The following is a 27428-nucleotide window of genomic DNA, read 5'->3' as shown; positions in this document are numbered from 1 at the left end:
TTTTTGCCTGTCCTTCCTAAATACTGAATAACCCTGGATGTTCAGTTCCCATCCTTGGTCACCCTACAGCCATGTCTCTGTAATCGCAACTATATCATAACCGTTACTATCTATCTGTGCTGTTAATGTATCTACCTTATTGCGAATGCTCCGCGCATTAAGACACAATGCATTTAGACTTGTCTTTTTAAGATTGCTAGTCATCTTAATTTTATTTTGCACTATGGCCCTATTTGTTTTTCGCCCTTGTATAGCTTCTTCCCTTTCTATCTTTTGTTTCTATCCTTCTTTCCCCCTCCTCTGTCTCCCTGCTCAGGTTCCCACCCCCCTGACATTCTAGTTTAAACCTTCCCCAACAGCACTAGCAAACACCCCCGCGAGGACATCGGTCCGTGTCCTGCTCGGGTGTAACCCGTCCCGCTTGTACTGGTCCCACCTTCCCCAGAACCGGTCCCAATGTCCTAGGAATCTAAATCCCTCCCTCCTACATCATCCTTGCAGCCACGCATTCATCCTGTCTATTCTCCTGTTCCTATACTCACTAGCACGTGGCACTGGTAGTAATCCTGAGATCACTACCTTTGAGGTCCTGCTTTTTAAATTTATCTCCTAACTCCTTAAATTCACCTTGCAGGACCCCATCCCTATTTTACCGATGTTGTTGGTACTGATATGGACCACGACTACTGGCTGTACACCCTCCCCCTCCAGAATGCCCTGCAGCCGCTTCATGACATCCTTGACCCTAGCACCAGGGAGGCAACATACCATCCTGGAGTCACGTTTGCGGCCGCAGAAACGCCTATCTGTTCCACTTACAATTGAATCCCCTATCAATAAAGCCCTGCCACTCTTATTCCTCCCCTCCTGTGCAGCAGAGCCACTCGTGGTTCCACAAACTTGGCTCTTGCTGCTTTCCCCTGATAAGCCATCTCCCCCAACAGTATCCAAAGCGGTATATCTGTTTGAGAGGGAGATAGCCCCAGGGGCCTCCTGCTCTACCTGCCTAGTCCTTTTGCTCTGCCTGGCGGTCACCCATTTCCCTTCTGCCTGTGTAATCTTTACCTGCGGTGTGACCACCTCACTGAACGTGCTATCCACGATAATCCCAGCATCGCGGATGCTCCACAGTGAATCCACCTGCAGCTCCAGCTCCAAAATGCAGTTAGCCAGTAGCTGTAGCTGGACACACTTCCTGCAAACGTAGTCGCCAGGGACACCTGTAGTGTCCATGACTTCCCACATAGTGCAGGAGGAGCATATAACGAGTGCGAGCTCTGTTGCCATGACTTGCCTTTGATTTACACTATGCTCACCTCCTGGACTCTCCTCCCACTCTCAGACTCCCATCTCCCTCTCGGACTCTCCTTTTACACTGCGCTCACCTCTCGGACTCTCCTCTCACTCTCGGACTCTCCTTTTACACTGCGCTCACCTCTCGGACTCTCCTCTCACTCTCGGACTCTCCTTTTACACTGCGCTCACCTCTCGGACTCTCCTCTCGCTCTCGGACTCTCCTTTTACACTGCGCTCACCTCAAGGACTCTCCTCCCGCTCTCGGACTCTCCTTTTACACTGCGCTCACCTCTCGGATTCCCCTCTCGCTCTCAGACTTTCCTTTTACACTGTGCTCGCCTCTCGGACTCTCCTCCCGCTCTCGGACTCTCCTTTTACACTGCGCTCACCTCTCGGACTCTCCTCCCGCTCTCAGACTCTCCTTTTCCACTGCGCTCACCTCTCGGACTCTCCTTTTCCACTGCGCTCACCTCTCGGACTCTCCTTTTCCACTGCGCTCACCTCTCGGACTCTCCTCTTACACTGCGCCCACCTCTTGGACTCTCCTCTTACGCCGCGCTCACCTCTTGGACTCTCCTTTTACACTGCGCCCACCTCTCGGACTCTCCTTTTACACTGCGCTCACCTCTCGGACTCTCCTCTTACACTGCGCCCACCTCTTGGACTCTCCTTTTACACTGCGCTCACCTCTCAGACTCTCCTTTTACACTGCGCTCACCTCTCGGACTCTCCTCTTACACTGCGCCCACCTCTCGGACTCTCCTTTTACACTGCGCTCACCTCTCGGACTCTCCTCTTACACTGCGCCCACCTCTCGGACTCTCCTTTTACACTGCGCTCACCTCTCGGACTCTCCTCTTACACTGCGCCCACCTCTTGGACTCTCCTTTTACTCCGCGCTCACCTCTTGGACTCTCCTTTTACACTGCGCCCACCTCTTGGACTCTCCTTTTACACTGCGCCCACCTCTTGGACTCTCCTTTTACACTGCGCTCACCTCTTGGACTCTCCTTTTACTCCGCGCTCACCTCTTGGACTCTCCTCTTACACTGCGCTCACCTCTTGGACTCTCCTTTTACTCCGCGCTCACCTCTTGGACTCTCCTTTTACACTGCGCCCACCTCTTGGACTCTCCTTTTACTCCGCGCTCACCTCTTGGACTCTCCTTTTACACTGCGCCCACCTCTTGGACTCTCCTTTTACACTGCGCTCACCTCTCGGACTCTGCTTTTACACTGCGCTCACCTCTCGGACTCTCCTCTTACACTGAGCCCACCTCTTGGACTCTCCTTTTACTCCGCGCTCACCTCTCGGACTCTCCTTTTACACTGCGCTCACCTCTCGGACTCTCCTTTTACTCCGCGCTCATCTCTTGGACTCTCCTTTTACTCCGCGCTCACCTCTTGGACTCTCCTTTTACTCCGCGCTCACCTCTTGGACTCTCCTTTTACTCCGCGCTCACCTCTTGGACTCTCCTTTTACACTGCGCCCACCTCTTGGACTCTCCTTTTACACTGCGCTCACCTCTTGGACTCTCCTCTTACACTGCGCTCACCTCTTGGACTCTCCTTTTACTCTGCGCTCACCTCTTGGACTCTCCTCTTACACTGCGCCCACCTCTTGGACTCTCCTTTTACACTGCGCTCACCTCTCGGACTCTCCTTTTACTCCGCGCTCACCTCTTGGACTCTCCTTTTACACTGCGCTCACCTCTCAGACTCTCCTTTTACACTGCGCTCACCTCTCGGACTCTCCTTTTACTCCGCGCTCACCTCTTGGACTCTCCTTTTACTCCGCGCTCACCTCTCGGACTCTCCTTTTACTCCGCGCTCACCTCTTGGACTCTCCTTTTACACTGCGCTCACCTCTCAGACTCTCCTTTTACACTGCGCTCACCTCTTGGACTCTCCTTTTACACTGCGCTCACCTCTTGGACTCTCCTTTTACACTGCGCCCACCTCTTGGACTCTCCTTTTACACTGCGCCCAGCTCTTGGACTCTCCTTTTACACTGCGCTCACCTCTTGGACTCTCCTCTTACACTGCGCTCACCTCTTGGACTCTCCTTTTACACTGCGCCCACCTCTTGGACTCTCCTTTTACACTGCGCCCAGCTCTTGGACTCTCCTTTTACACTGCGCTCACCTCTTGGACTCTCCTTTTACACTGCGCTCACCTCTCCGACTCCAAATGTCAAAGGTGGGACTGGAAGAACGGGCACTTGGATGAGATATTTAAGCGTGAATGGTATCCATTGAACCCGAACCCTAGCAAAGTCGATGGCCCCGATACATTTAGCATCCGGGAAACCCAGAAATACAGGGAACGTGGAGGCCCTGCTGAATTTAATGCCTGGATGCCCCTAAAGCCAACCTGTCGTGATCATTTGAGATGTTTTTTTCTTTTCCAGCCCAGCAGCTGGCCAGATTGAGAGGCTGGCTGGCTGTCGGGCAGGAAGGCCTCCGGTAGAAGGCCGCAGCTGGGGTCCGGAGAGGAGGAACTGAGGGGTGGAGAGATTGTGGGGGGTGGGGGGGGAGAGAAGAGATTGTGGGGGTGTTGGCCTGGAGGGCACAGTGGGGGGGTGGGGAAAGTGAATGTGGGGGGGGCGGGGGATCGGCCTGAAGATTGCGGGGGCGGGGGGGTGTGGGGGAAGGCAGATCGTGGGGAGGGATGCAGATCGTGACCGCTTAGCTTGTGGGGCCGGACGGAAGTAAGTGCTGGAAAGGCACTTATCTGCTGGATCCGGCAAATCTTGCCTCCCTTTAGCTGCCTGGTTTCCCGAGCCCTGTGAAACCCAGTCCACAGTCGTTAAATCCAAATGGAGGCCAAAATCTGAGGCATGCAGCCTCATTAACATATTTAAATTACTGACCCGCCCCTCAAGGGCAGGCTACTCGCCCGACCCCAACCTGCCCCTGTTAAACCTGTTGGCAGCAGGTTGGGGTCAGGTTTCAGATTTTTAAGAATTTAACCCCCCGTTGCCTTCAAGGGGGGAGGAGGAGGAGGGGAGAAAGTTGTTAAGAAAGAACAAAATAAGCTCATGGTTTTGCTTCCTGAGAATGTGAACGTGGTTTCTCAGCAAGTCACCGCTGTGTATTATGGTAGACAACAAAATGATAATGAGGTACCCCATAGAGATTTTAAAAAAAGCAAAATACTGCGGATGCTGGAAAACTGAAATAACAACAGACAATGCTGGAAACACTCAGCAGGTCAACGTTAACTCTGTTCCTCTCATCACAGATGCTGCCTGACCTGCTGAGTGTTCCAGCATTTTCTGTTTTTAACCCATAGAGTGACCTTGCTTTGGTTCTTTTTTGTGATTTAATAATTGCCCTTTGTTTATTCTTCCAGGTAAACAATAAAGGGTAGAACGGGCAAAGAAGGGAATTCCTCTGAGAGTAAGGATTTAAAACAATTATTATTGTTGTACCGAAGTAATCAATCATGGCTGCAGCATGGAGCTAAGTACAGTCTAAAATCCATTTTGAGAAACTGATTTACAGATACAATTATTCACAACCACACTGGATTTATTACACGGGCAGTTAGATTCAAATAAGATTAGAAATTTTCTTGTGATCTATTCCTTTCTCTGCAGCACAATTTATTTTCTATCAGCAAACTTTGGTGGAGAAAAAACCCTCCAATTTGCTAACAATTTTACTTCCCATGAGAAAAGAAGCTTCCTATCCTGGGTCTACACAGAGGCATTCACTCTGGTCACTATGGTGACTGGGACACATTTTTATGTTATGGGCGATAATACAATGAAACGATGATTTCAAGGATAGGTGAAGAATGCTTGCAGGCCATTTCTATCAAAGAAAAATCACATACCTCCTGATGTGGACTGTCACTGTCTGTTACTGGATTGTCTACTGCCTTTCTAACTCACTAAGGACTTGTGAGGATGATAGTTGTAGATTTTCTAATGAAATTCAAAGGAGAATGTTGCTGCCAGAATAATTTGCCCCACTTTACACATGCATCAAACCAGAAAAGCTACCAACCAACAAGTACAAATTATCGTAGTCCTACTCATGCAAAGTTGGTAATGATCGACTACATTAACTTTAAATTAGAATCGTAGAGGGATCAGCACAGTGTCGACCACCAGCCACGGTTGAAAAGATGTGCAGTAAAAGGTGTCCAATTTGAAGAAAAGTGTCAAGGTAAGCAATGATGATCACTGTCAATTATCTTACACTGTTACACATGACTATGACTGTCAATTACTTCACATTATAATATATGGGTATGAGTGCCAATTATCTTATGTCAGTCAAAATCTCTATCCAGGGAGGCGAAGGGTATAAGTCATGCTTGCCTGAATAGTTCCACAGAGGAGTATTATTAACCTGAGTTTAGCCAGTACCTTGTACATAAAGCAAAAAAGATAGATTTTGGGTCAGATTTTGCTGTGAAACTAATGGTAAGCCTAACAGAGCTCACCGTCATTTCAGTGCAAATGGTAGAGCGATCGCACATGCGCGGATAATTGTGGAAATCCAGAAGTTGCTCTACCAGATGCCCTGTTCCTCTGTAAGCTTCGCGAGAACGCCATCTTGCTGGCAAACTCACCGTTCAAGTGAATGGAATGGTGTGAAGTTCCTGCACTGACCCGATGGACACAAACTAATCTCACCTTAAAAAGGTACGTCAAGTCATCTAAGTCTAACAGCGTGCTAAGTCTTAGTGACTGCCAAACAACCTCTCTGGCACTGAAAATTAATTTTTACAAGTGTAGATTCTCATTCCTTCAGATTTTAATTGTTGTTGGACATTTAAAAATTTTTTTTTTACTTTTTCTTTCTGTCTCTTAATTCAATATTTCTTCCCCCCTCTTTATTTCTCTTTCTGTACCTGATCTGACATTGAATTCGTTATTCTAACTTACACTTCCTGGTTCTGACTCTTTGCTGCTCATCAGGTGCTTTAATCAGATTGGTTAAGGGGATAGACAGTTGCTTGCCCCGTTCACGCAGGTCCCAGATTCCCTGTAGAGGGCTCCGTGCTGGATTGAGGGCCCCATCAGAGGAACTTGCCGTGAAAAAAAAACCAAGAAAGGTTTATGGGCAAGTGCGAGTCTAATGAGCAGTGGGCGCTGTTCATTCGCCGCTCAGAGGAAAATCCAGGCCAGTGAGAAAACTTCAGAAGTATTACCAAAGACTGTAAAAGGCAGACATGCTTACAAGCAGCTGAGAAAAAATGTTCACTAACTATCTTTAGGCACAGAGAGAATTGACCACACACAAATATTCACTCTGTTTTTCCACCTCCAGCTAGCAATGCATTTCACCTTTCATTTGATTAGACCTGGCAATATATACGCTGTTGTCCAGTCTTTGTTTGCCTCTGCAAAATAATATACTTGCAGAAGAACATGCGGGTTGATTCAATCACCCCTCCCCCCATTCCCTCCCTCCCCGAGTGGTACTTAGGTGATAGTCCTGACAGAAGGCCCAGTCCATTTTGAGGGCCGGGCCTCATTAATATACAGCTGGTGAGCTGCTGCAGGCAGAAAACGAGCGCCCCAGGGAAGCCTACTGATTCCGGGCTGCCACAATATTGGGAGGCTCAGCCAGCCTCCAGGCCCGGAAAAGGGTCTGGATCCAGGAAGGGCTGTCTGTTCTCGGGAGGTGCGGTGGGGGGGGGGAGTGGGGGTGTGGGAACCTGGCACTGCGGCAGACCAGATTGGCTTTTGCGGCACCTGGGAGGACCACACCTGCTCCTTCTGGCCCCACAAAATTAAATCAAAACTTACCCTGTGGGCTCCTCTACGGCTAGAGTGCCAGCTGAAGGTGTGCAGAACGTGCACAGTGCACCCTGCACCTAGTTGAGTCCTAAAATGGCCATCGGGCGGGTCCTATGTATGTCACGATTGGGCTTCTTGAAGGTCACCAGGGAGTTTTTGAGGCCTCTCACCCAACAGAAACATGCCCATCGCTGGACAGTAAGGGTGCCCGCCTGGGTCAGGCAGTAGGCCTCTAAACCATGACAGAACTGGTGGCGGCACAAAGAAAATATGGGGAGGTCTTTATTTGTTCTGTGCGTATATAAGTCATTATACCGATATGAAATCTGTATGCAGCCGATAAAATTTCCAATCTAAATAATGTGTAAAGTCTCGTCTCAAAATGTACACCTGAAGACATGGCTTGCAAGCACTTTCTCCCTGACATGTAAGGGCAAACACTACGCAGGTTTCAGAGTAGTATCAGAATGTTCTATGCCTGACAGACATGGTATAATCGCCTTTAGTTCAAAATTACATATATGCATATAAGAACATATTACACATATACGGAATTTTACGGACCCATTTGGAAATGTGATTTTACTGAGCAGTAATTAATTGCCCGTGTGCTGACTGTAATCAGAGTTCAGAAATTCCTGGCTGTGAATACAGTCTTGACTGGGATCGCAGCAGATGCTACCTGATTTGAAGTAGAATCCAGACCATGGTGTGAGGTGGACAATGTAAATTTTTCAACTTTCCACTCCCAGCAGATAGGCTTACCTACAATAACGCAAATCGGAAATTCGAGTACACATTGTAAATGACTTTCCAACTACTTAAATTAATGGTTGGAAAATCATGTGCAGTGCACACCCAAATTTCTGATATGCACTCCCAAGGGGGTCATTTTGACTTCGGGTGATAGTGTAAAACATGCAATATTGTTACAGCCACCCATTATACATCTCTCCCGATTTTTATTTCCATTGAAGTCAATGGGCGGCTGAGTCAATATTGCCCATTTTACACTATCACCCAAAGTCAAAATCACCGCAACCCCCTCCCCCACCCAAAGTGTTAAGCCTCCCCATTGGAAACATGGTCAGAAGATTACCCCCCATGTCTCAGGTACAACACATGTCGGTATTACTGTAGCAATGCCAACTTGTGGTATAATACTTCTGGATTCACAGAAATTGGCAGCTTAGAGCCCTATGCCGAGAGTCTCTTTGGAGCTTCTCCCAATCCGCAGCCATAACTTTAGCGGAAATTCAGTGGAAACCCCGTTTGCGCCACATAGGGGGTTTCTGCCAAACTTTGGCCAAAGTTACAGCAACGGAGTGGGAGAAGCCACAAGGGAATTCTCGGCGCTGATCTTGCATTGTCAGGGCTACACACTGACTGCTGCCTGCACGCAGTCAACTTTCTAAACTTTAAATTTAAAAAAAATGTCAGGCAACTCACAGTATTGCCTTTCAACTTCTAATGGCAGAAAAGAACAGAGGTCTGTAAATTCCTGGGGCCCTGCTCCGCTGGGTTAAGTGGACATCTGGGGATGGGGTCATTTGCATATCCTGGACAGGCCGCTGGTGCTTTGAGGGGCACATTGGGAGCAGTCATTCTGGCCTAAGCCAAATCACCCTTCTAAGATGGAGCAAGTCACCCCCCAAGACCCAAATAGCTGAAGACAATTTTCTTTTTACTGCCTCCAGCTTCCACTGGAGCCACTGACTAGAGACGGTAATCAATCCCCTCAGGATCTTGATAATACACACCTTGATATGTATAACTGAACTTTATAATACCCCTTTGATGTTAATTGTATCCATATGATTCATATCAATTAGTGTTAATTGTATTCAGGTGGTGCATATCAATTGAGGACTCTCATATCCATTTATATGAGAGCTTATCTAGAGGGTGCACAGCAGGTAATGTGGATCTCTGTGAATAAAGGCTTAGAAGCAACTGAAGACTAGGCTCTAGTATTCTATCCTTCACCACCTGGCTATCCAATTTATTACACTTGATATGGCATAACTGAACCTGATAATACTCCCCTTGATGTGCATAACTGAACCTGATAATACTCCCCTTGATGTGTATAACGGAACCTGATAATACTCCCCTTGATGTGTATAACGGAACCTGATAATACTCCCCTTGATGTGCATAACTGAACCTGATAATACTCCCCTTGATGTGTATAACGGAATCTGATAATACTCCCCTTGATGTGCATAACTGAACCTGATAATACTCCCCTTGATGTGCATAACTGAACCTGATAATACTCCCCTTGATGTGTATAACGGAACCTGATAATACTCCCCTTGATGTGTGTAACGGAATCTGATAATACTCCCCTTGATGTGTATAACTGAACCTGATAATACTCCCCTTGATGTGCATAACTGAACCTGATAATACTCCCCTTGATGTGTATAACGGAACCTGATAATACTCCCCTTGATGTGTGTAACGGAATCTGATAATACTCCCCTTGATGTGTATAACTGAACCTGATAATACTCCCCTTGATGTGTATAACGGAATCTGATAATACTCCCCTTGATGTGCATAACTGAACCTGATAATACTCCCCTTGATGTGCATAACTGAACCTGATAATACTCCCCTTGATGTGTGTAACGGAATCTGATAATACTCCCCTTGATGTGCATAACGGAATCTGATAATACTCCCCTTGATGTGTATAACTGAACCTGATAATACTCCCCTTGATGTGTATAACTGAACCTGATAATACTCCCCTTGATGTGTATAACTGAACCTGATAATACTCCCCTTGATGTGCATAACGGAATCTGATAATACTCCCCTTGATGTGTATAACTGAACCTGATAATACTCCCCTTGATGTGTATAACTGAACCTGATAATACTCCCCTTGATGTGCATAACTGAACCTGATAATACTCCCCTTGATGTGCATAACTGAACCTGATAATACTCCCCTTGATGTGCATAACTGAACCTGATAATACTCCCCTTGATGTGCATAACTGAACCTGATAATACTCCCCTTGATGTGCATAACTGAACCTGATAATACTCCCCTTGATGTGTATAACGGAATCTGATAATACTCCCCTTGATGTGCATAACTGAACCTGATAATACTCCCCTTGATGTGCATAACTGAACCTGATAATACTCCCCTTGATGTGCATAACTGAACCTGATAATACTCCCCTTGATGTGCATAACTGAACCTGATAATACTCCCCTTGATGTGTATAACGGAATCTGATAATACTCCCCTTGATGTGCATAACTGAACCTGATAATACTCCCCTTGATGTGTATAACGGAATCTGATAATACTCCCCTTGATGTGTGTAACGGAATCTGATAATACTCCCCTTGATGTGCATAACTGAACCTGATAATACTTCCCTGGATGTGTATAAGTAGACTATTAAGTACCATTGATAATTCATGCATTTATGTTTTTTGAATGTGAAATTTAATGCTGGGTATGATGTCCATTACTACTTACCACAATAAGTAGAATCACTGACATGGTGTAGTATAGTGAATCCCTGAACACAGACCACTGTGTCAGATATACAATCTGAAAAAGACAAAAATAAGGTTACCGAAAAAGCTGAGATTTCTCATGAGAACATTTCACACTTTGTTCCTATGGTTATCTCATACACTTTCAATGCCTCCAGCATTTTCAATCAACATACTGATGCCCGTGTGAGAGACTAGCATTCAAATGTCCACAGTTACGCAGGAACACGAACAGGGAAAAGTACCCTTCAGAAAAAGTTGCCACAACTCGAACTTACTCTTCTTAGTTTTTTTTTCTTGTTTTTCTCTGTTTTGTCACTATGTTACTTTATTCCTTTCTCTTAACATCTACCATTCCGCAGCCATTATATTGCTGTCCCTCACTGGGGAAGAAAGCCTGAGCTCTATCCGGTGAGTCTCCTTGGTGGCACAGCCAAAATCAGAAACCCACAATTTGGAGAAATTGTAGACATGACTTTGCACTCTACAACATTGAGAGTCAACAATTCTCTATTCAAAATATTTGCAGTTTTAAACAAAAAGGTCATTTGAATTTTCAGAAGATTCTATGTTATTATAAAGATAATAATATATTTTGTCAGACTATGTACTTAAGAGTACATTGGAGGCTGCACTGCACTAAAATTAGCAATTGTGGTGCATGCTTCTCACTAATTCACACTTTCAGTACTGAAAGGATAAAGGTCATTAGCACAAGAGCAGTGGTTAGCTCGTAAATACCATGTTAATCTCAATATTTTAATGATGGTCTGATGTCTTCTTCTACTACTGTAAATGCCATAAGGGTTTTCTATCATTTAGTGGAGAAAAAGCCACTATTATCTCAAATTTGTCAGGCTATTTAATAGAACACCAGGTGACCCCTTGAGCAAGTGTAGATAATTCTTAATGATCAAAATTATGCAGGCATCAGAGAAAAATTAAGAACATTTCTGTGATTCTGTGGAGGCACAGTCCTATCCTGAGGGAAATTACTCTAAACCGTTCTTCATCCTGAAACCTTTCTTTCACTTTGTAATGCAAAAAAACCAGCCAAACTTTGACCTTTAAAGAATTAAAAAGATGTTTGAAGTTATGTTTTCTGATGGGTAGCATGAGCAGGCAGACGGGGCATCTCAGTTTAGCATTTCTTCCGAAAGACAGCACCTCTCATGATACAGTACTTCCTTAGTGCTGCACTGAAGTGCTAGCCCACATTAGATGCTGAAACCCTGGAATGGGGCATGAACCCACATTTTCTGACGGGGAGAATTTGCTACTGATACAAGCTGACCTGGAGGAAGGAATCTCCTCCTGCTCCCCACTGGAGTCAGGTTGGTCCAGCACTCAAGTCAATTCTACAGTTGCAGCCTAAAGCTAATTGTACTGAGTCAAAGGGCCCGATATTTACGGGGAGGCGGGGAGGGAGCAGCAACCATCAGCGGCTGGGAAATCCGGAAATACGGGGAACGCGGAGGTCCTGCCGAATTTAATGGCAGGTCCTCATTTGAACTTTTTTTCTTCATTTCCCGCCCAGCAACAGAGGCTGGCTGGCTGTTGGGTGGGAAGGCCGGCCGTAGAAAGCTGTAGCCGAGGACCGGAGAGGAGGGAGGGAGGAAGTGATCGTGGTGGGGGGGGTGGGGGAAGAGATCGGGGGGCGAGAGATCACGGGGAGGAGAAATCACGGCCCGCATCAGGTCGCAAGGGGGTCGACATCGGGTCACGGGGGTTCGGATCGGGGGTCTGGCGATCATGGAGAGGGGGTTGGCAGAGGGAGGTGGATCATAGCAGGTTAGCTTGGAGGGCAGGGGGGGAAGCACTTTTGCTCCTCCTGGCCCACATGCAAAGCTGGAAAAGCACTTACCTGCCGAATCCAGCCGTTCTCGCCTCCCTTTAGCTGCCAGATTTCTGGAGCCCTGGGAAACCCGGCCTGCAGCCGTTAAATCCAAACGGCTGCTAAAAACTGAAGCACGCAGTCTCATTAACATATTAAAATTACTGACCCGCCCCAGTTAAACCGGAAGTAGGCCTGTTCGCAGCGGGTTGGGGTCAGGTTTCACATTTTTTAAGAATTTAACCCCCGCTCGTCCTGGGGGGTTAAAATTTCCTCCCAAAGAGACCGCAGGTATTTATGCTGGATTTAATCAAATGTAACATGCCATCCGCTGCTAATCATCAATAGCTAAATATTGCTTTCATTGCAGGATTTCTGCTTGTTACATGGCTCATTAATATAGGATTGAATTAGAATTTCCAATTGGAAAAGCCTATTAGCATTTAAATAATACAGAAATAGATGTCAAGCAAAATTTTACCTAAAGTTTCAACTTCACAACAAATCAAGCAGATCCAATTCCACAGAGGGTAGTTAGAATGGAGAATCTGCTGCCATAAAGCATTGTTAAAGCAGAGTCCATTAAATTTTTTTAAGGGAATTAGAATGCGTGCATAAAATAACAAGATTCTGAGCAACACAGGAGGTATAGAATGTAACACATTCATTTTTTAAAAAAAGTTGTAAAGACATCTAACCATTCTTGGGTGCAGGCTTGTGCGAGATAAAGTTTTCTGCTTGCAGGATTTAATCGTGGTTTCTGTTCCTGTTGTCAGCCCTTGCAATTGCTGGAGGGCATAGTAAAATATTACTCTTATTTTCATCGGTGTTATTCAGCTAATCTGTATCTAAAGTGAGGAATAGAGCAGGTAGTCGAAGGAAGAAGGGAATCTGACCAACACCAATGTACAGGCTAGAGCCTCTTTCATATTAAAAAGATAGCACACTTCTGAATGGGCGATTTCTCAATGCTGCAGTCCTGCCCTGCTAAGGAGTAGGTTTGCAAGAAGCTACTAATGGATAATGTGGGGTAAGGACGACTTTTCTTACCTTATATCATGGTGCCACTTTTTACACAGGGAAATTAGACCTGGATAGAAATTACCTTCATCCTGCCCCCAATTAATATAACATACCTATACAAGTGGATTCTACTGGGCCCGATATTAGGAGGGAGGCGGGTTGGCAGCGGGGGGTCGACTGGGCGCATGGGTAACACTGCGGGCGCACTGCGCACCCGCATCACAGGCTGTCAGCAGGAGGAGCCCTATTTAAAGGGGTAAGATGGTGCTCAGGCCAGCCGGGAGCAGCTCGGCATCAAGGAGGCTGCAGATGTCCACGACTACATGTCGAGTGACTCTGAGCCTCTGTGTGCACTGCTCCTCAGAGAGGTCCAGGAAGCTGAGCCTTGGTCTGTAGACCCTGCGGCGAGGGTAGAGCCTTCTGCGATGCATCTCTCTCTGCCGCTGCCCTCCCTGCTGCTGTGCAGGTGGATGTGTCACAGCACTCTATTGTGGAGTTCCACGTGTCAGAGGTGGACGGCGTGGCCGGCGAGGCTGGTGATGCTGTTCGTTCTCCGAGGAGGTCATGACTGCAGCTATAGCGGCCCCCATCCGGAAGATGTACGTTTGAGGGGGTCCGCAAGGTAGGTAAGTGTGTCTGCACACCGGGGTTGAGGTTGCAAGTTTGTGAATTTTTTTGTTAGGAGGAGGGTGGTGGAGGCCAAACTTTGTCCAAAGTGACAGAGTGGCCTCCTGCAATGAGTGAGGGTCTCCCCCCACCACCTGTCAAATGGACCTTTGCAGCTGCCACAGGCTGGTGGCTGCAACACGTCCATTTCAACATGGAGTGTTTCCCCCAGTACGGGAAACACGCTCAGTTGACCTGAAAATCCCATCCCTCCTAAAATATCCTCCAAATCAGATCTCCTAACGACCTGAAGTATCCAATTAATTGATTTAAGTGGGATCCCGCCGGCTTTAATTGCCGGTGAGAGTCCGGCATGCGGGGGCTGCGCGCGCATCTAAGTGCATCATTGGGGAACCCGGATGTGGGCGGGTTGCAGCCGGGCTCTGGACCCGCCCCGGGAATCCCCAATTTTCGGAGCCCCCCCCCGCCACGAACGCACCCGCTCAGACATCCAAAAATTGAGCCCTCTATGTCTATCAGTTCCCAGCTGAGAACCAGATATTGGGTGGAAGTTCGATAATTCCTAGGCTTATAATGAAATAAGCTCCTTATACACTCGGCATGGGGAAATAGATTGACACTAAAGTATTGGAGAGTTAATATTTTGTATCATGTGATGTGTTTTCACGCTATAATTCCTAACATTGGCTTGTATTCCTTTGAGTATAGATGATTGAGGGATGATCTAAATGAGGTTTTAAAATGATAAAAGGATTCAATAGGGTGGATAAAGAGAATCGATTTCCTCTGATGGGGGAAATCCAGAACAAGAGGGCTTAATCTTAAAATTAGAGCCAGGCCATTAAAGAATGAAATTAGGAAGCGCTTCTTCACACAAAGGGTAGTAGAAATCTAAAACTTTCTTCCCCAAAAGGCTATGGATGTTGGGTCAAGTGAAGCTTCCAAGATAGAGATCGATAGATTTTTGTTAGATAAAGGTATCAAGGGATATGGAACAAAGATGGGTAAATGGAGTTGAGGTAGAGATCTGCTATAATCTAATTGAATGATGGAACAGGCTCGAGGGGCTGAATGGTCTACTCCTGTTCCTATTTTCCTATGGTGCATCTCCAGACTAAGAACATAAGAAATAGGAGCAGGAGTAGGCCATCCGGCCCCTCGAGCCTGCTCCGCCATTCAATAAGATAATGGCTGATCTTCTACCTCAATGCCATTTTCCTGTACTATCCTGATATCCTTTGATGCCTTTACTATCAAGAAATCTATCGATCTCTGTTTTGAAGTATTAATGACTGCGCCCTCTGGGATAGAGAATTCCAAAGATTCACCACCCTCTGAGTGAAGAAATTTCTCCTCATCTCAGTCCTAAATGGCCTACCCCTTATCCTGAGACTGTGACCCCTGGTTCTAGACTCCCCAGTCAGGGGAAACATCCTCCCTGCATCTACCCTGTCGAGCCCTGTAAGAATTTTGTATGTTTCAATGAGATCACAGGCCTAGTCTACTCAATCTCTCCTCATACGACAATCCAGCCATCCCAGGAATCAATCTGGTGAGCCTTCGTTGCACTCCCTCTATGGCAAGTATATCCTTTCTTAGGTAAGGAGACCAAAATTGTACACAATACTCCAGGTGCGTTCTCACCAAGGCCCTACATAATTGCAGTAAGACATCTTTACTCCTGTACTCAAATCCTCTTGTAATAAAGGCCAACATACCATTTGTCTTCCTAATTGCTTGCTGCACCTGCATGTTAGCTTTCAGTGACTCATGTACAAGGACACCCAGGTCCCTTTGAACATCAACATTTCCCAATTTCTCACCATTTAAAAAATACTCTACAGTTCTGTTTTTCTTACCAAAGTGAATAACTTCACATTATATTCCATCTGCCATGTTCTTGCCCACTCACTTAGCCTGTCTATATCCCCTTGAAGCCTTTTTGGCATCCTCTTCACAACTCACATTCCCACCTAGTTTTGTGTCATCAACAAACTTGGAAATATTACATTTGGTCCCCTCATCCAAATCATTGATATAGACTGTGAATAGCTAGGGCCTAAGCACCGATCCCTGCAGTACCCCACTAGTCACAGTCTGCCAACCTGAAAGAGATCCGTTTATTCCTACTCTCTGTTTTCTGTCTGTTGACCAATTCTCAATCCATGCCAAAATCTGTAGAATTTTGGAAGATGACAAACTAATGCTTCTACTATCTCTATAGCTATCTCTTTCAAAACCCTGGGATGTAGATCATCAGGTCCTTGGGATTTATCGACTTTCAATCCCATTAATTTCTCTAGTACTATTTTTTTACTAATACTAATTTCTTTCAGATCCTCATTCTCGCTGGACCCTTAGTTCTCTAGTATTCCTGGGAGGTTTTTTGTGTCATCTTCCGTGAAGACAGATACAAAGTACTTGTTTAATTTATCTGCCATTTCCTTATTCCCCATTATAAATTCTCCCGTCTCTGCCTGTAAGGGCCCCGCACTTGCCTTTATCAGCTGTCAGTGGCAGGCGCAAACTAATGCCAAACTATTCCTCATGGGAAAGGAAACAAAAATCCCATCCTGGGCGGCTCTACCTCCTAGTGGCCAGCACCAGACAGGCATTGATAAAGGCTTGGAAGGAGGTCACCGAAGCATAATGCGTGGCTCAAGGAGAAGGGCACAAAAAATGAAAAGGGAGAAAATAAAATTAATTACTCTGGCATTTTCATGCCATAAAATTTAAAAAGCAACCAGCAGGTGTCAGCTTATCTTCCTTTTCCTGAGAGTGGGGGATGGGGAGGAGTTGATTCTGAGGTGCCAATGGCCTCTCAGGTGTAAATTGCAATATGTCTTGTCTCCTGATGATATAGTTGTCATGAATGTTGTATACATTAAACATAATTTTGTAGACCTAAGTGGATGATTGAATGGAATGCTGTAGCTTGTGGCTTCTCACATACAAACTTGTGTTCTCGCTGATTGGTTTCTGCGAAGGTCTGTCAACAACCAACTACATATGTATTCCAACTGGTGAAAAGTGACCTTTGTATTGGTGAATTGTGTCTTTTTATCTGGCATAAATGTTTTCAGGAAGCCCCTCTTCAAATATCACCTCCTGAACAACCCCCACTGCTAATCTTGCCGTGCTCGTCGGCCATCTCCCATGAAAGAAAATTTAATGATTAAAAACCAGCTTTTTGCTGCAGCTCTTCAGTTCATTCTAAGTTCTGAGATTGAGTCGGAAGAAGGAACTCCATAATATAAAAACTAGTGTTACGTATATCACATTTGAAACAGCAAAAATGAAAGGGATAAGCAAAGACAAAGTCCGGTAGAGTTTGCCCATTAAGAGACTCTTATTTTTAAAGCATGTCTCAAAATATCTGGAGAAGTTATTCAATCAGGTAATTAACCCCTTATGGATTTTGCCAATATTATCTGTTTGATTAATATACCAATTTAGTATGACCAATTTTGTTGCTGCTTCATTTTTTCCATATACAGTCATTGTGAACATATACTTCATCTGCCATTCTGAGGTGATGGTAGTAGCGTAGCACGAGACTATGTTTAATAAGATTACTGCATTTGGGGTAATTGTCAGCCCTCATGGCGCACAATTCCGCAAGGATAGGTTATCCAAAAGGGAACAGTTTCCACATTATATGAGACAAAGCCTGCTGAGGGGAACACCAGTAAAACTGCTGAAGGAGAAACAGCAACCCCCTCCCACCAAGGCGGGAAAGCACCAGATTTTCAGGCAGGTACCAGAGAAGCGCCCGCAGTGCCACATGCTCCTGCCTGCCCCATGCATATTAGGTACCCTTCCACTGACCCCACCAACTCCGGTAGATTCAGCACTGGAGGGCACATGATCCCATGCCGGGATTGTGACCCACGGATTTTTAGGGACATCCATTCTGAACAATAATGTCAACTTTACAAGGTTTTCATTTTTTATTCTGTGTTACTTTTAATAGAAGTATTTTTAATAGGACTGACCTGCCCTGCAAATATTCCGCAAACACCAATGATACACAGTATGTTAAATACTGCTGAACCAACAATGGTTCCAACTCCGACATCGCCATGGGTGATAAAGACACCTACAAGGAACATAAAAGGATGTGTTACATTGCATTTGCTTTACTGACCTTCACTACACGAAAGCTAAGTAACAACAATTGCATCTCCTTTGGGGATCCGAGTGATTGTGATGATCTGCAAGCTATTTGGGAATGAAACTGCTGTTCATAAAAATGATGATTTGATTCGTTTTTTTTATGCGTGATATTAAGTGAAAGGTAAGACGGCTTGCTGATAAAAGGCAACATATTTCAAAGGACAAAATTAAATATTAGGATCGAGGTGGATCCCATCCCAAAGGGATACAATTTCCGATTACTTTCAGGTTGCATTCACTTGGATTTGAGAAAAAGGATTCTGCATCAAACGTAAGAATAATGCAAAGTCTAATAAACGTGGGCCTACAAATGACGTTGTGTGAATATTAACATATATTAACACTTGTTATGTTTGCGTTTTGTCCACGATTTTAATTGGAATGTTAACTTGTTTAAAGTAAATAGCTAGTAATGTGGAAATGTAATATTATTACAACACTTGAAGCAGTCTCTAAAAGGAACCAACAGTGCAAGTCAATTAGGAATTTCCAGGTCATTTACAGATGCTTAAAAACTGCAGAAATTGTTACCTGTCACTGCAACATGGTGCAATTACATGCAAGGGGGAACTTTTGTACAAAAGAAATAGCGGACAAAGGAATTTTGTATAGACCATGTTAAGCATTCATAAGCTAATATGTGTACACTTTCAGGGCCTTGGCCTCGGCCTGTTTGGGCTGAGAGGTCTCTCTATTGAAGGTTACTAGAACCCTTTATTTGTGCACAAAGTTCCTGCATGCATGTGGCTGCATTTTGTTGCAGTGATAGATGTGAAAATTTCTGAAGAGTTCAAGTAATTACGAATGACCCAGAAGTTGTTGACTGGTTCAACTTGTTGTTAAAGACTGCTTCAAGTGCTATAACAGCATTGAATTTACACATTACTAGCTATTAAGGCTCTTTATATAACTTTCATAATGTTTTTACAGATCAGTTATGTAAGTGCACAAGACCAACATAAGTATTTTGACAGCATCACAATATGAGATGTAAAGGTCTCATTTTTTTCTGGAAAGAGTGGGAGGTAATTTTGACTTCGGGTGAGTAAAACGAGTGATATTGATACAGCCGCCCATTATACATCTCTCCCGATTTTCATTTCCACTGAAGTTAATGGGCGGCTGAATCGATATCACCCGTTTTACACTATCACCCAAAGTCAAAATTATCCCCAGTGTGTCAAGGAAGCCAATAGTGAAGAGGAGCCATATTATTCCAATTGATTAGAAATTTTAAAAAGGAAGAACTTGCATTTATATAGCGCTTTTCTCATCCACAGGATGTCCCAAAGCACTTCACAGCCAATGAATTGATTTTTGAAGTGTAGTCACTGTTGTAATATAGGGAAACATGGCAGCCAATTTGCACACAGCAAGGTCCCACAAACAGCTATGAAATAAAAGACCAGATAATCTGTTTTAGATGTTGGTTGAGGGATAAATGTTGGCCAGGACACTGGGAGAATTCCCCTACACTTCTTTGAAAAATGCCATGGGAGCTTTCACGTCCACCTGACAGGGCAGACAGGGCCTCAGTTTAACATTTCATCTGAAAGACAATACCTCTGACAGTGCAGCACTCCTTCAGTACTGCACTGAAGCGTCAGCCTAGACTATGTTCTCGTCACTGGAGTGGAGCATGAACCCACAATCTTCTGACTCAGAGGTAGAAGTTCTACCACTCAACCAGGGCTGACACGAGAGCTGCTGAAAAGTACTGGGAAGTACCGAGAGGTGTTGATAAGTAGTAAGAGATGTTGAAGGCCACAAAATATCGTCAAGTTTACCACAGCCTTTTCCCCCTTCAAAAAAAATACAACCGGCCTTTAACACGTTGGGGGAATTTCTTGAAGCTGCTCCCATTCCACCAACATATCTTCACCTGCAGTGCGGCAGAAAATGTAAATAGGGTTTCTGACACACCTCTGGTGAAGCTACGGTGGTAGAGGGGAAGTGGCTCCCAGGAATTTCCCGGCCACAGACATTTTCATATCCTTTACTTTCAGAACAAAACAATTCAATGAACAAATATGTTTTTTAATTGGTATGTGCATTGAATATGATGATACACAGGATTTATTAACTGTGGGTCAAGTGTTGCACGTGGACATTACCAATAACTGAAGCAAACAGTTCAGGTGCTGAGCTTCCAGCTGCCATGAAGGTGGCACCAGCTACATCTTCACTCAAATGTAATTTCTATATAAAAAAGAAAGAAAAGTCATTACCGGACATTGCTAATCATTGGATACACTTTCAGTCAGATTCTTTCATTCCTCTGGTTTTTTAGAATGGCTTGAATAGCATTAATTTTTTAATAAGTCCCTCATCATCTGTTACCTTGTATAATAAACACATAGATCATTTTCTCAATGATTATTTTAATTTTCTGTTCCATGACATTCTTTCGTAGGTGGTCCATCGGCCTGATTACGGAGTGTTACATTCAATTCTGTGAGTTATTAGTCTCTATCTCATCCACAGTAGAGTTACACATCTTTATAGGAATAGCTTTAAAAGTAAGTGTGATCTTTTTTTCTAAAGATACAGATAATTAGCAAAATTGAGGCTTATGAGTCCTTGAGATTGGTCTTTACTGGAACAGCCTGGCGTGCTACATAGATTCTTCCCCATCTCATTCACAACACTACTTTAGGACAACTGGAACACCATGGTGTAGCTGAAGCTTTCTCTTGGATTCAGGTTTAGAATAAATTGGTTTGGTGGTTCTGTACGCTCTTAATGTGTAAAAAAACATTGGGAGCGTGCAGCAAAGCCATGAGTTCAAGCTGCATGTGACACATCTCTTCAGATCTATGAAGACGGATTCTATTTGCATTCACTCCATTATGAGTAAAATATGCAAATACACACTCTGGATGAGTTCATATTATTGCTAATCAAATGCTTATTGTTTTATACAGGTTTCAGGCACCACTTGTTTCTAAAGCTGTCAATATCTTAAGTAAATGCACTTTAACATACCTCACATATTTTATCTAAAGCTGGAACGAAGAAATCATCACACACTATAGCCAGAGCGTAAAACATATACACAGCCTGTGAAGAGAAAAGAACAAATGTTAATTTTCACTCATTTTTCCCAAATGTTTTCTTTCTCTCTGATTCCCACATTTATCTCCCTCCCCCAAATACTTTTGCCATGATTTCTGATTGTATCCTGAAGACAAAATTGTCTAAGTTGTGGATTTAACCTTGCATAACATTCATGTTACTTTCATAAAGAGACAACAGGCTTCTGCTGGGAGGTACAGATTTGATAACTTCCCCACTTTAAGATGGAGAACTATATTACTGAGAAGCATTCAGCAACCCTGCAGACGGAGCAGCGTGTCAATACACCTGGTCCAGACCAGACGGGTCCGTCCGTTCCAGGATAGGATTCCTGTTTGTGTCCCCGAAGCTCAAGGTCAGATCCACCAAGGTCACACCGGTGTTCTTCTCTGGCCACTGTCTCCTCCTGGCCGACTGTCACCTACAGGACGATCAGAGAGTGGGCAGGGGGACATGGAAGCTGAACGTGAAACTGTTGACCCCGGGAAACATCGAGGAACTGACGAGGGATTACAAAGGTTGGAGAACCGTAAAGCCCCTCTTTGATTCCCCAGTGCACTGGTGGGAAGCCATCAAGGCGAACATCAAGAAGATCTTCATCCTCAAAGGTGTTCAGAAGGCGAGAGAGAGGCAGAGGGAAACGTCCCGACTCCAGAAAAGCATGCAGAATCTGCTCCTGCTTCAGTCGATGACGATCGATGTCGGGGAGGAACTCAGAGAGGTGAAGGACCAGCAAGCCTCGCTCTTTGCCTCCGAGTCCTCCAAGATCATCTTCTGGTCCAGAGTCTGCTCTGTGGAGCAGGACGAGACTTGCTCGCGCTTCTTCTTCCAAAAGGTGCACAGAGAGAGCTCTGTGATCAGCAGCCTGAAGGAAGAGGACGGCTCGGTCACGTCCTCGCAGCCCGACATACTGAGGATCTGCAAATCCTTTTATGCCGGACTGTACGACGCGAAGCCCACAGACAGTGAGGCCTCCCAGTCCTTCTTGTCGTCTATCACGGAGGTTCTAGACGACAGCAAGCGGGAGAGTCTGGATCACCTGCTAACTCTGGACGAACTGACAAAGGCCGTCCGTTCCTTCGAGAAGAGTAAGACTCCCGGAAGCGACGGCTTACCGATGGAGTTGTACTCGGCTCTGTGGGACTGGATAGGCCCAGACCTGCTGGAATTGTACAGGGGTATGCTCCTGGCAGGCAGCATGTCAGACTCCATGAGGAAAGGCATCATCACCCTCATCTACAAGCAGAAGGGGGAGAGGGAAGAAATCAAAAATTGGCGACCCATCTCACTACTTAACGTGGACTACAAAATTCTGTCCAAGGTCATCGCCAATTGGGTCAAGTCAGCCCTGGAGGTGGTGATCCACCCCGATCAGACCTGCGCCGTACCCGGCAGGAAGATCTCTGATAGCCTGGCGCTACTCAGGGATACGATTGCCTACGTACAGGACGGGGGGGTGAACACCTGCCTGATCAGCCTGGACCACGAGAAGGCCTTTGACAGAATATCCCACACGTACATGATGGACGTGCTCTCCAAAATGGGGTTTGGGGAGGGAATCTGCAATTGGATCCAACTGCTCTACACAAACATCAGTAGCGCAGTTTCAATCAACGGGTGGGAATCAGAAAGCTTTCCGATCAAATCTGGAGTCAGGCAGGGCTGTCCTCTCTCCTCCGTCTTGTTCGTATGTTGCATCGAACCCTTTGCCGAGTCCATCAGGAGGGATGCGGGCATAAGAGGGGTGACGATCCCAGGCAGCGGAGGCACTCAGGTCAAGGTCTCCCTGTACTTGGACGACGTCGCCATCTTTTGCTCGGATCAGCTGTCAGTCCGCAGATTGATGAGCATCTGCGACCAGTTCGAACTGGCCTCGGGGGCCAGGGTAAATCGTAGCAAGAACGAGGCCATGTTCTTTGGGAACTGGACCGACCGATCCTTTGTCCCCTTCACCGTCAGGTCGGATTACCTGAAGGTGCTGGGGATCTGGTTCGGGGGGGCCGGGGCGTGCACCAAAAACTGGGAGGAGCGTATTTCCAAGGTTAAGCAGAAACTGGGACTGTGGGATCGACGATCCCTCTCGATCGTGGGCAAGAACCTGGTCATCAGGTGCAAGGTGCTCTCGGTGTTGCTGTACGTGGCGCAGGTCTGGCCCATACCTCGCTCCTGCGCCGCGACAGTCACCCGAGCCATCTTCCGCTTTGTCTGGAGATCAAAAATGGACCGTGTCCGCAGGGTCACGATGTACAAATCTCCAGAGATAGGGGGAAAGGCGTGCCCAATGTGGCCCTCATCCTGATGGCCACCTTTGTGTGCGGCTGCATCAAGCTGTGCATGGACCCTCAGTACGCAAACACAAAGTGTCACTACGTGCTGAGGTTCTACCTGTCCCCGGTGTTGAGAAGGATGGGCCTGGCCACACTGCCACGGAACACTCCGTCCAGTTGGACCGTTCCGCCCCACCTGTCCTTTGTGGAAAAGTTTGTGAAGAAAAACACCTTTGACCACAAGGCGATCAGCAAGTGGTCCGCACGTAACGTCCTCGAGACCCTGCGGGAAAAGGAGATGGTGGATCCTGTCGGTTGGTTCCCCGAGCAGACTGTCAATGTCATTTGGCAGAACGCCTCATCGCCAGAGCTTTCAAACAAGCACCAAGACCTAGCTTGGCTGGTGGTGAGAAGGGCCCTTCCCGTCAGATCTTTCATGCACTCCCGGAGTCTCAGCGCCACCGCGCGCTGTCCCAGAGGAGGCTGCGGTGGAGACGAGACCGTCAGCCATCTCCTTCTGGAATGTGCCTTTGCAAAGAAGGTCTGGAGAGAGATGCAGTGGTATCTGTCCAGGTTCGTCCCGAGCAGTTCCGTAACACAGGATTCTGTGCTCTACGGGCTTATCCCGGGGACGCACACTGAGACGGACATCAACTGCTGCTGGAAGTCCATCAACTCGGTGAAAGACGCCCTTTGGTCTGCCCGAAACTTGCTGGTCTTCCAGTACAAGGAGCTGTCCTCGACCGAGTGTTGCAGACTGGCACATTCCAAGGTCCAGGACGACGTGCCCAGGGACGCACTGAGGCTGGGTGCGGCCGCCGCAAAGGCTCTGTGAGGAAAGGCAACCGTTTAGAGCCTTCCCGCCATTGTATACTGAGGGGCTGCAATCAGGGAAAAACCCCCTTGGGCAGAATGTAAAACTCAAATTGATGTAAAGTACCCGTGATAAATCTGTAATGTATCTGTAATGAATAACCTGTATTGATTGTGATGCAATGAGGCACCCTGGAGTGTCATGAACTGTAATTATGTCCAATGTGTTCATTGAACTGTACTTGATGTAATCTGCAAATTGCATAATCTATATTGTGTACGTTTGGAATGTGATATGACAACTGTAGTGTATGTACTGCTGCAAATTTTATGAATAAAGTATATTTTTTGAAAAAAAAATTACTGAGAAGCATTCCACCTAGCTGACTGTTTTTAGAGTTATCATAGCTGTATCAATGTCAGTTATAAACCAACACAGCAAAAAGGGTTAATAGGCCAATATATGATTGCGTACTATGTGGTAGATGGTGAAAGACCAACACCTCTCTGCTTCAGTTGGTGTGTCACTGATATGATTTACTGACTAGTGCAATTCAGAGAAGATCCTGCCAGTGGTCAGCACATTCTGTGCAGTGAACCCTAGAATCCATTCTCTTTGGGAGCTTGGGTGTGCTCCCCAGTGCCACATATCACATCATTTTTACCCTCTTCCTCTGAAATGATGCACATTAAAGGAAAAGAATCATCTGTGAAGATATGAAGGAAGGATTTTTAGTAATTCATTATGGACAGTCATTGAACTGAAGGGCCCTAAAATTCCGCAGGTGTTCTCTATTCTCCAGTCATAATTTCAACGGGAGACTGGCATAACCCCAAGAGAAACGATCTAAACGGCTGAAAACTGTGGAAGAATGGGAGAATTCCCATGGAATTTTAGGACCCAGATGTTTCTACAATAATACTCTTCAGTAAACAGTGAAGAAATAATTATTTATTCCAAATAATTATAGCCAAGGAACATTATACATCTTTATACAACATTACTAAATAGTATTGCATGCATATTATGGAAGAAGTTATTAAAATTTTAATGATTTTTTCTAGAGCATTTGCAAAAACAAAATACATCACCCACCAACTTCAAAAGTCTCAAAGGAGTTGGTTGGTTCTCCCAGCTAGAAGTTCATAGGAGCAGCCAGATTTTTTTTTTAAGCGACTGTCAGCATGGGCTCAGCGGCCCGAATGGCCTCCTTCTGTGCTGTAACCATTCTATGATTCTATGATTTTACATTTGGTTGGGTGAGGGAAATGATGCTTGCTGCTGTCTCCGGGGATTGATGACCTTCCCTTATTGTGTACTATTTTCATTCTGGTAAGATACTTTAGATTGTTGATTCACTCTCGTGGTCTTCCACATCATGAATTACTTTGGAACTTAGTTTATTTTATTGCCTGTAGTAGTCCAGGCATTTTGACAGCACTGCTTTGCAGGGATTTATGCTGTTCGGCCCTAAAGATGCATGTTTTAATTTAATACATTTCTTGACCAGAATACTGAGTTATTGAAACATGGGACTCAATTTTAAAATGAAAGTCTAGGTGCGTTGGGGCAAAGAAAATCCTGACTTTTTTGGAGCGGGCAGGATTCCCGGCTCCAACACGCTGAAGAACAACCATGACCCAGAGTCATCTGGGTGTACGAGCCATTCCCGAACCCGGAAGTCCTGATAATTAAAGGAGCAAATGTATCTCATTGAGATACTTAAGGTAGTTTATTTTTTGTATATTGGACAGATAAAAAGATTTTGACCTTACCTGGGCGGCTTCCGATTCACACCTGGTAAAACCAGCTGGGAAGAGCCGTATCAGTGAGAAATAAACTAAATAAATTTTTAAAAATTACATTTCCCATTGTTAAAAAATAAATAAACATACCTTACAAACCTGCACCCCCCACCTCTGATGTCCGATCTCTCCCCCCCCAATCTCTCCGATGTCCGATGTCTCTCTCCCCAATCCGATCTTTGTCTCCCCCTCCCCCCAATCTCTTTCCCAACGATGGAAGACACAGCATCAAACTAATGCACTAGGGCCTATGGGGAATGGAAATATTACAAGACTGACAGATTACAGCATATATGTTAATCAGAAGATTTTTAGACTTGGACTAGTACTTCTGGAAAAAACACACATTGCAATAGCTACACAAATTTGTCATATTTTATGAAAAGTTAATAAACTGCCCATTAACCACATTATATGACTATGGCCAAGTATTTATGAAATCCTAAATGTTGCAGGGTTCTTTAAACCGCAAGTTCTTTCTTTCTTGTCGCTGCCCAAGAATCAACTCCCAGCGCTAAAGTACAAAATCCCAACAGAAAAGCAAGTGTAGCCTGGACACTAGTTATGTTGCAGAACAATTTCATGCAAGTTTCTTGTGCCAGGATGATAATGGTACGAGGAGAATAACGCATGAGGAAGAGGGCCAGGTCCAGCTGCTTTGGAAACAATCCATAATCAGATTATCTCTCTCCCAACGAGGTGGCTGATGAGGTCTCTCTTTCTCCCCGCCCTCCTCATCCCCCTCAGATGTGCAGCTCCTGTTGGCAGCCAGCCTTTCCACCACGCACGAAACCTGGAAGAGGCTTTAATTGGCCTCATTAGGGTTGCGATCGCAACCTGCCTACTTCCCTTCTGGGTTTGGCACCCGCAAATCACCCCCCCACCCCCCCCCCCCCGCCCCCTGGACTCTTCCCACCAGCATTTTAAAATTGTGCCCATGGTTTGTATTGTAATTTACTGTTAGTTGTTTCTTGTGTTTCACAGCAAGAGTAATGTGCGTTATGTCTATTTGCATAGGCCAAGCGATTTGATCGAAATTTGAATGATCTGAACTAAACTCCTTTTTAATTACTTCATTTATCACTGCTTCTAAAATTAAGATGCAGTGGACTGGAAAATAACAACTTTTCAACTCAATGCTAACTAAGCAGGGTTACTACTCAGTTATCACTTTAAGTGCCATTAAGTGTCTCCACGTCTGAAAATAAGGCCCCGGATGACTAGTT

At 45.4% G+C, this 27428-nt stretch overlaps 1 protein-coding gene across 1 annotated transcript in view; it reads right to left on the bottom strand.

The window, feature by feature from the left end:
* LOC137326173 (sodium/potassium/calcium exchanger 4-like) overlaps positions 1 to 27428 on the bottom strand; it is a 224129-nt gene that overhangs the window by 54145 nt on the left and 142556 nt on the right. Inside the window, exons 4-7 of the mRNA XM_067991046.1 lie at positions 21227 to 21301; positions 20356 to 20440; positions 18061 to 18164; positions 10562 to 10636 (exon numbers count right to left, since the gene is read on the bottom strand). Of these exons, the coding sequence (XP_067847147.1) occupies positions 10562 to 10636; positions 18061 to 18164; positions 20356 to 20440; positions 21227 to 21301 (339 nt within the window). The remainder of the gene's footprint in view (positions 1 to 10561; positions 10637 to 18060; positions 18165 to 20355; positions 20441 to 21226; positions 21302 to 27428) is intronic.

Source organism: Heptranchias perlo, chromosome 10 (assembly GCF_035084215.1).
Source record: "Heptranchias perlo isolate sHepPer1 chromosome 10, sHepPer1.hap1, whole genome shotgun sequence".
Taxonomy (NCBI): domain Eukaryota; kingdom Metazoa; phylum Chordata; class Chondrichthyes; order Hexanchiformes; family Hexanchidae; genus Heptranchias; species Heptranchias perlo.
Note: the sequence above shows the minus strand (reverse complement) of the source record. Positions and strands in the feature narration are given on the sequence as shown.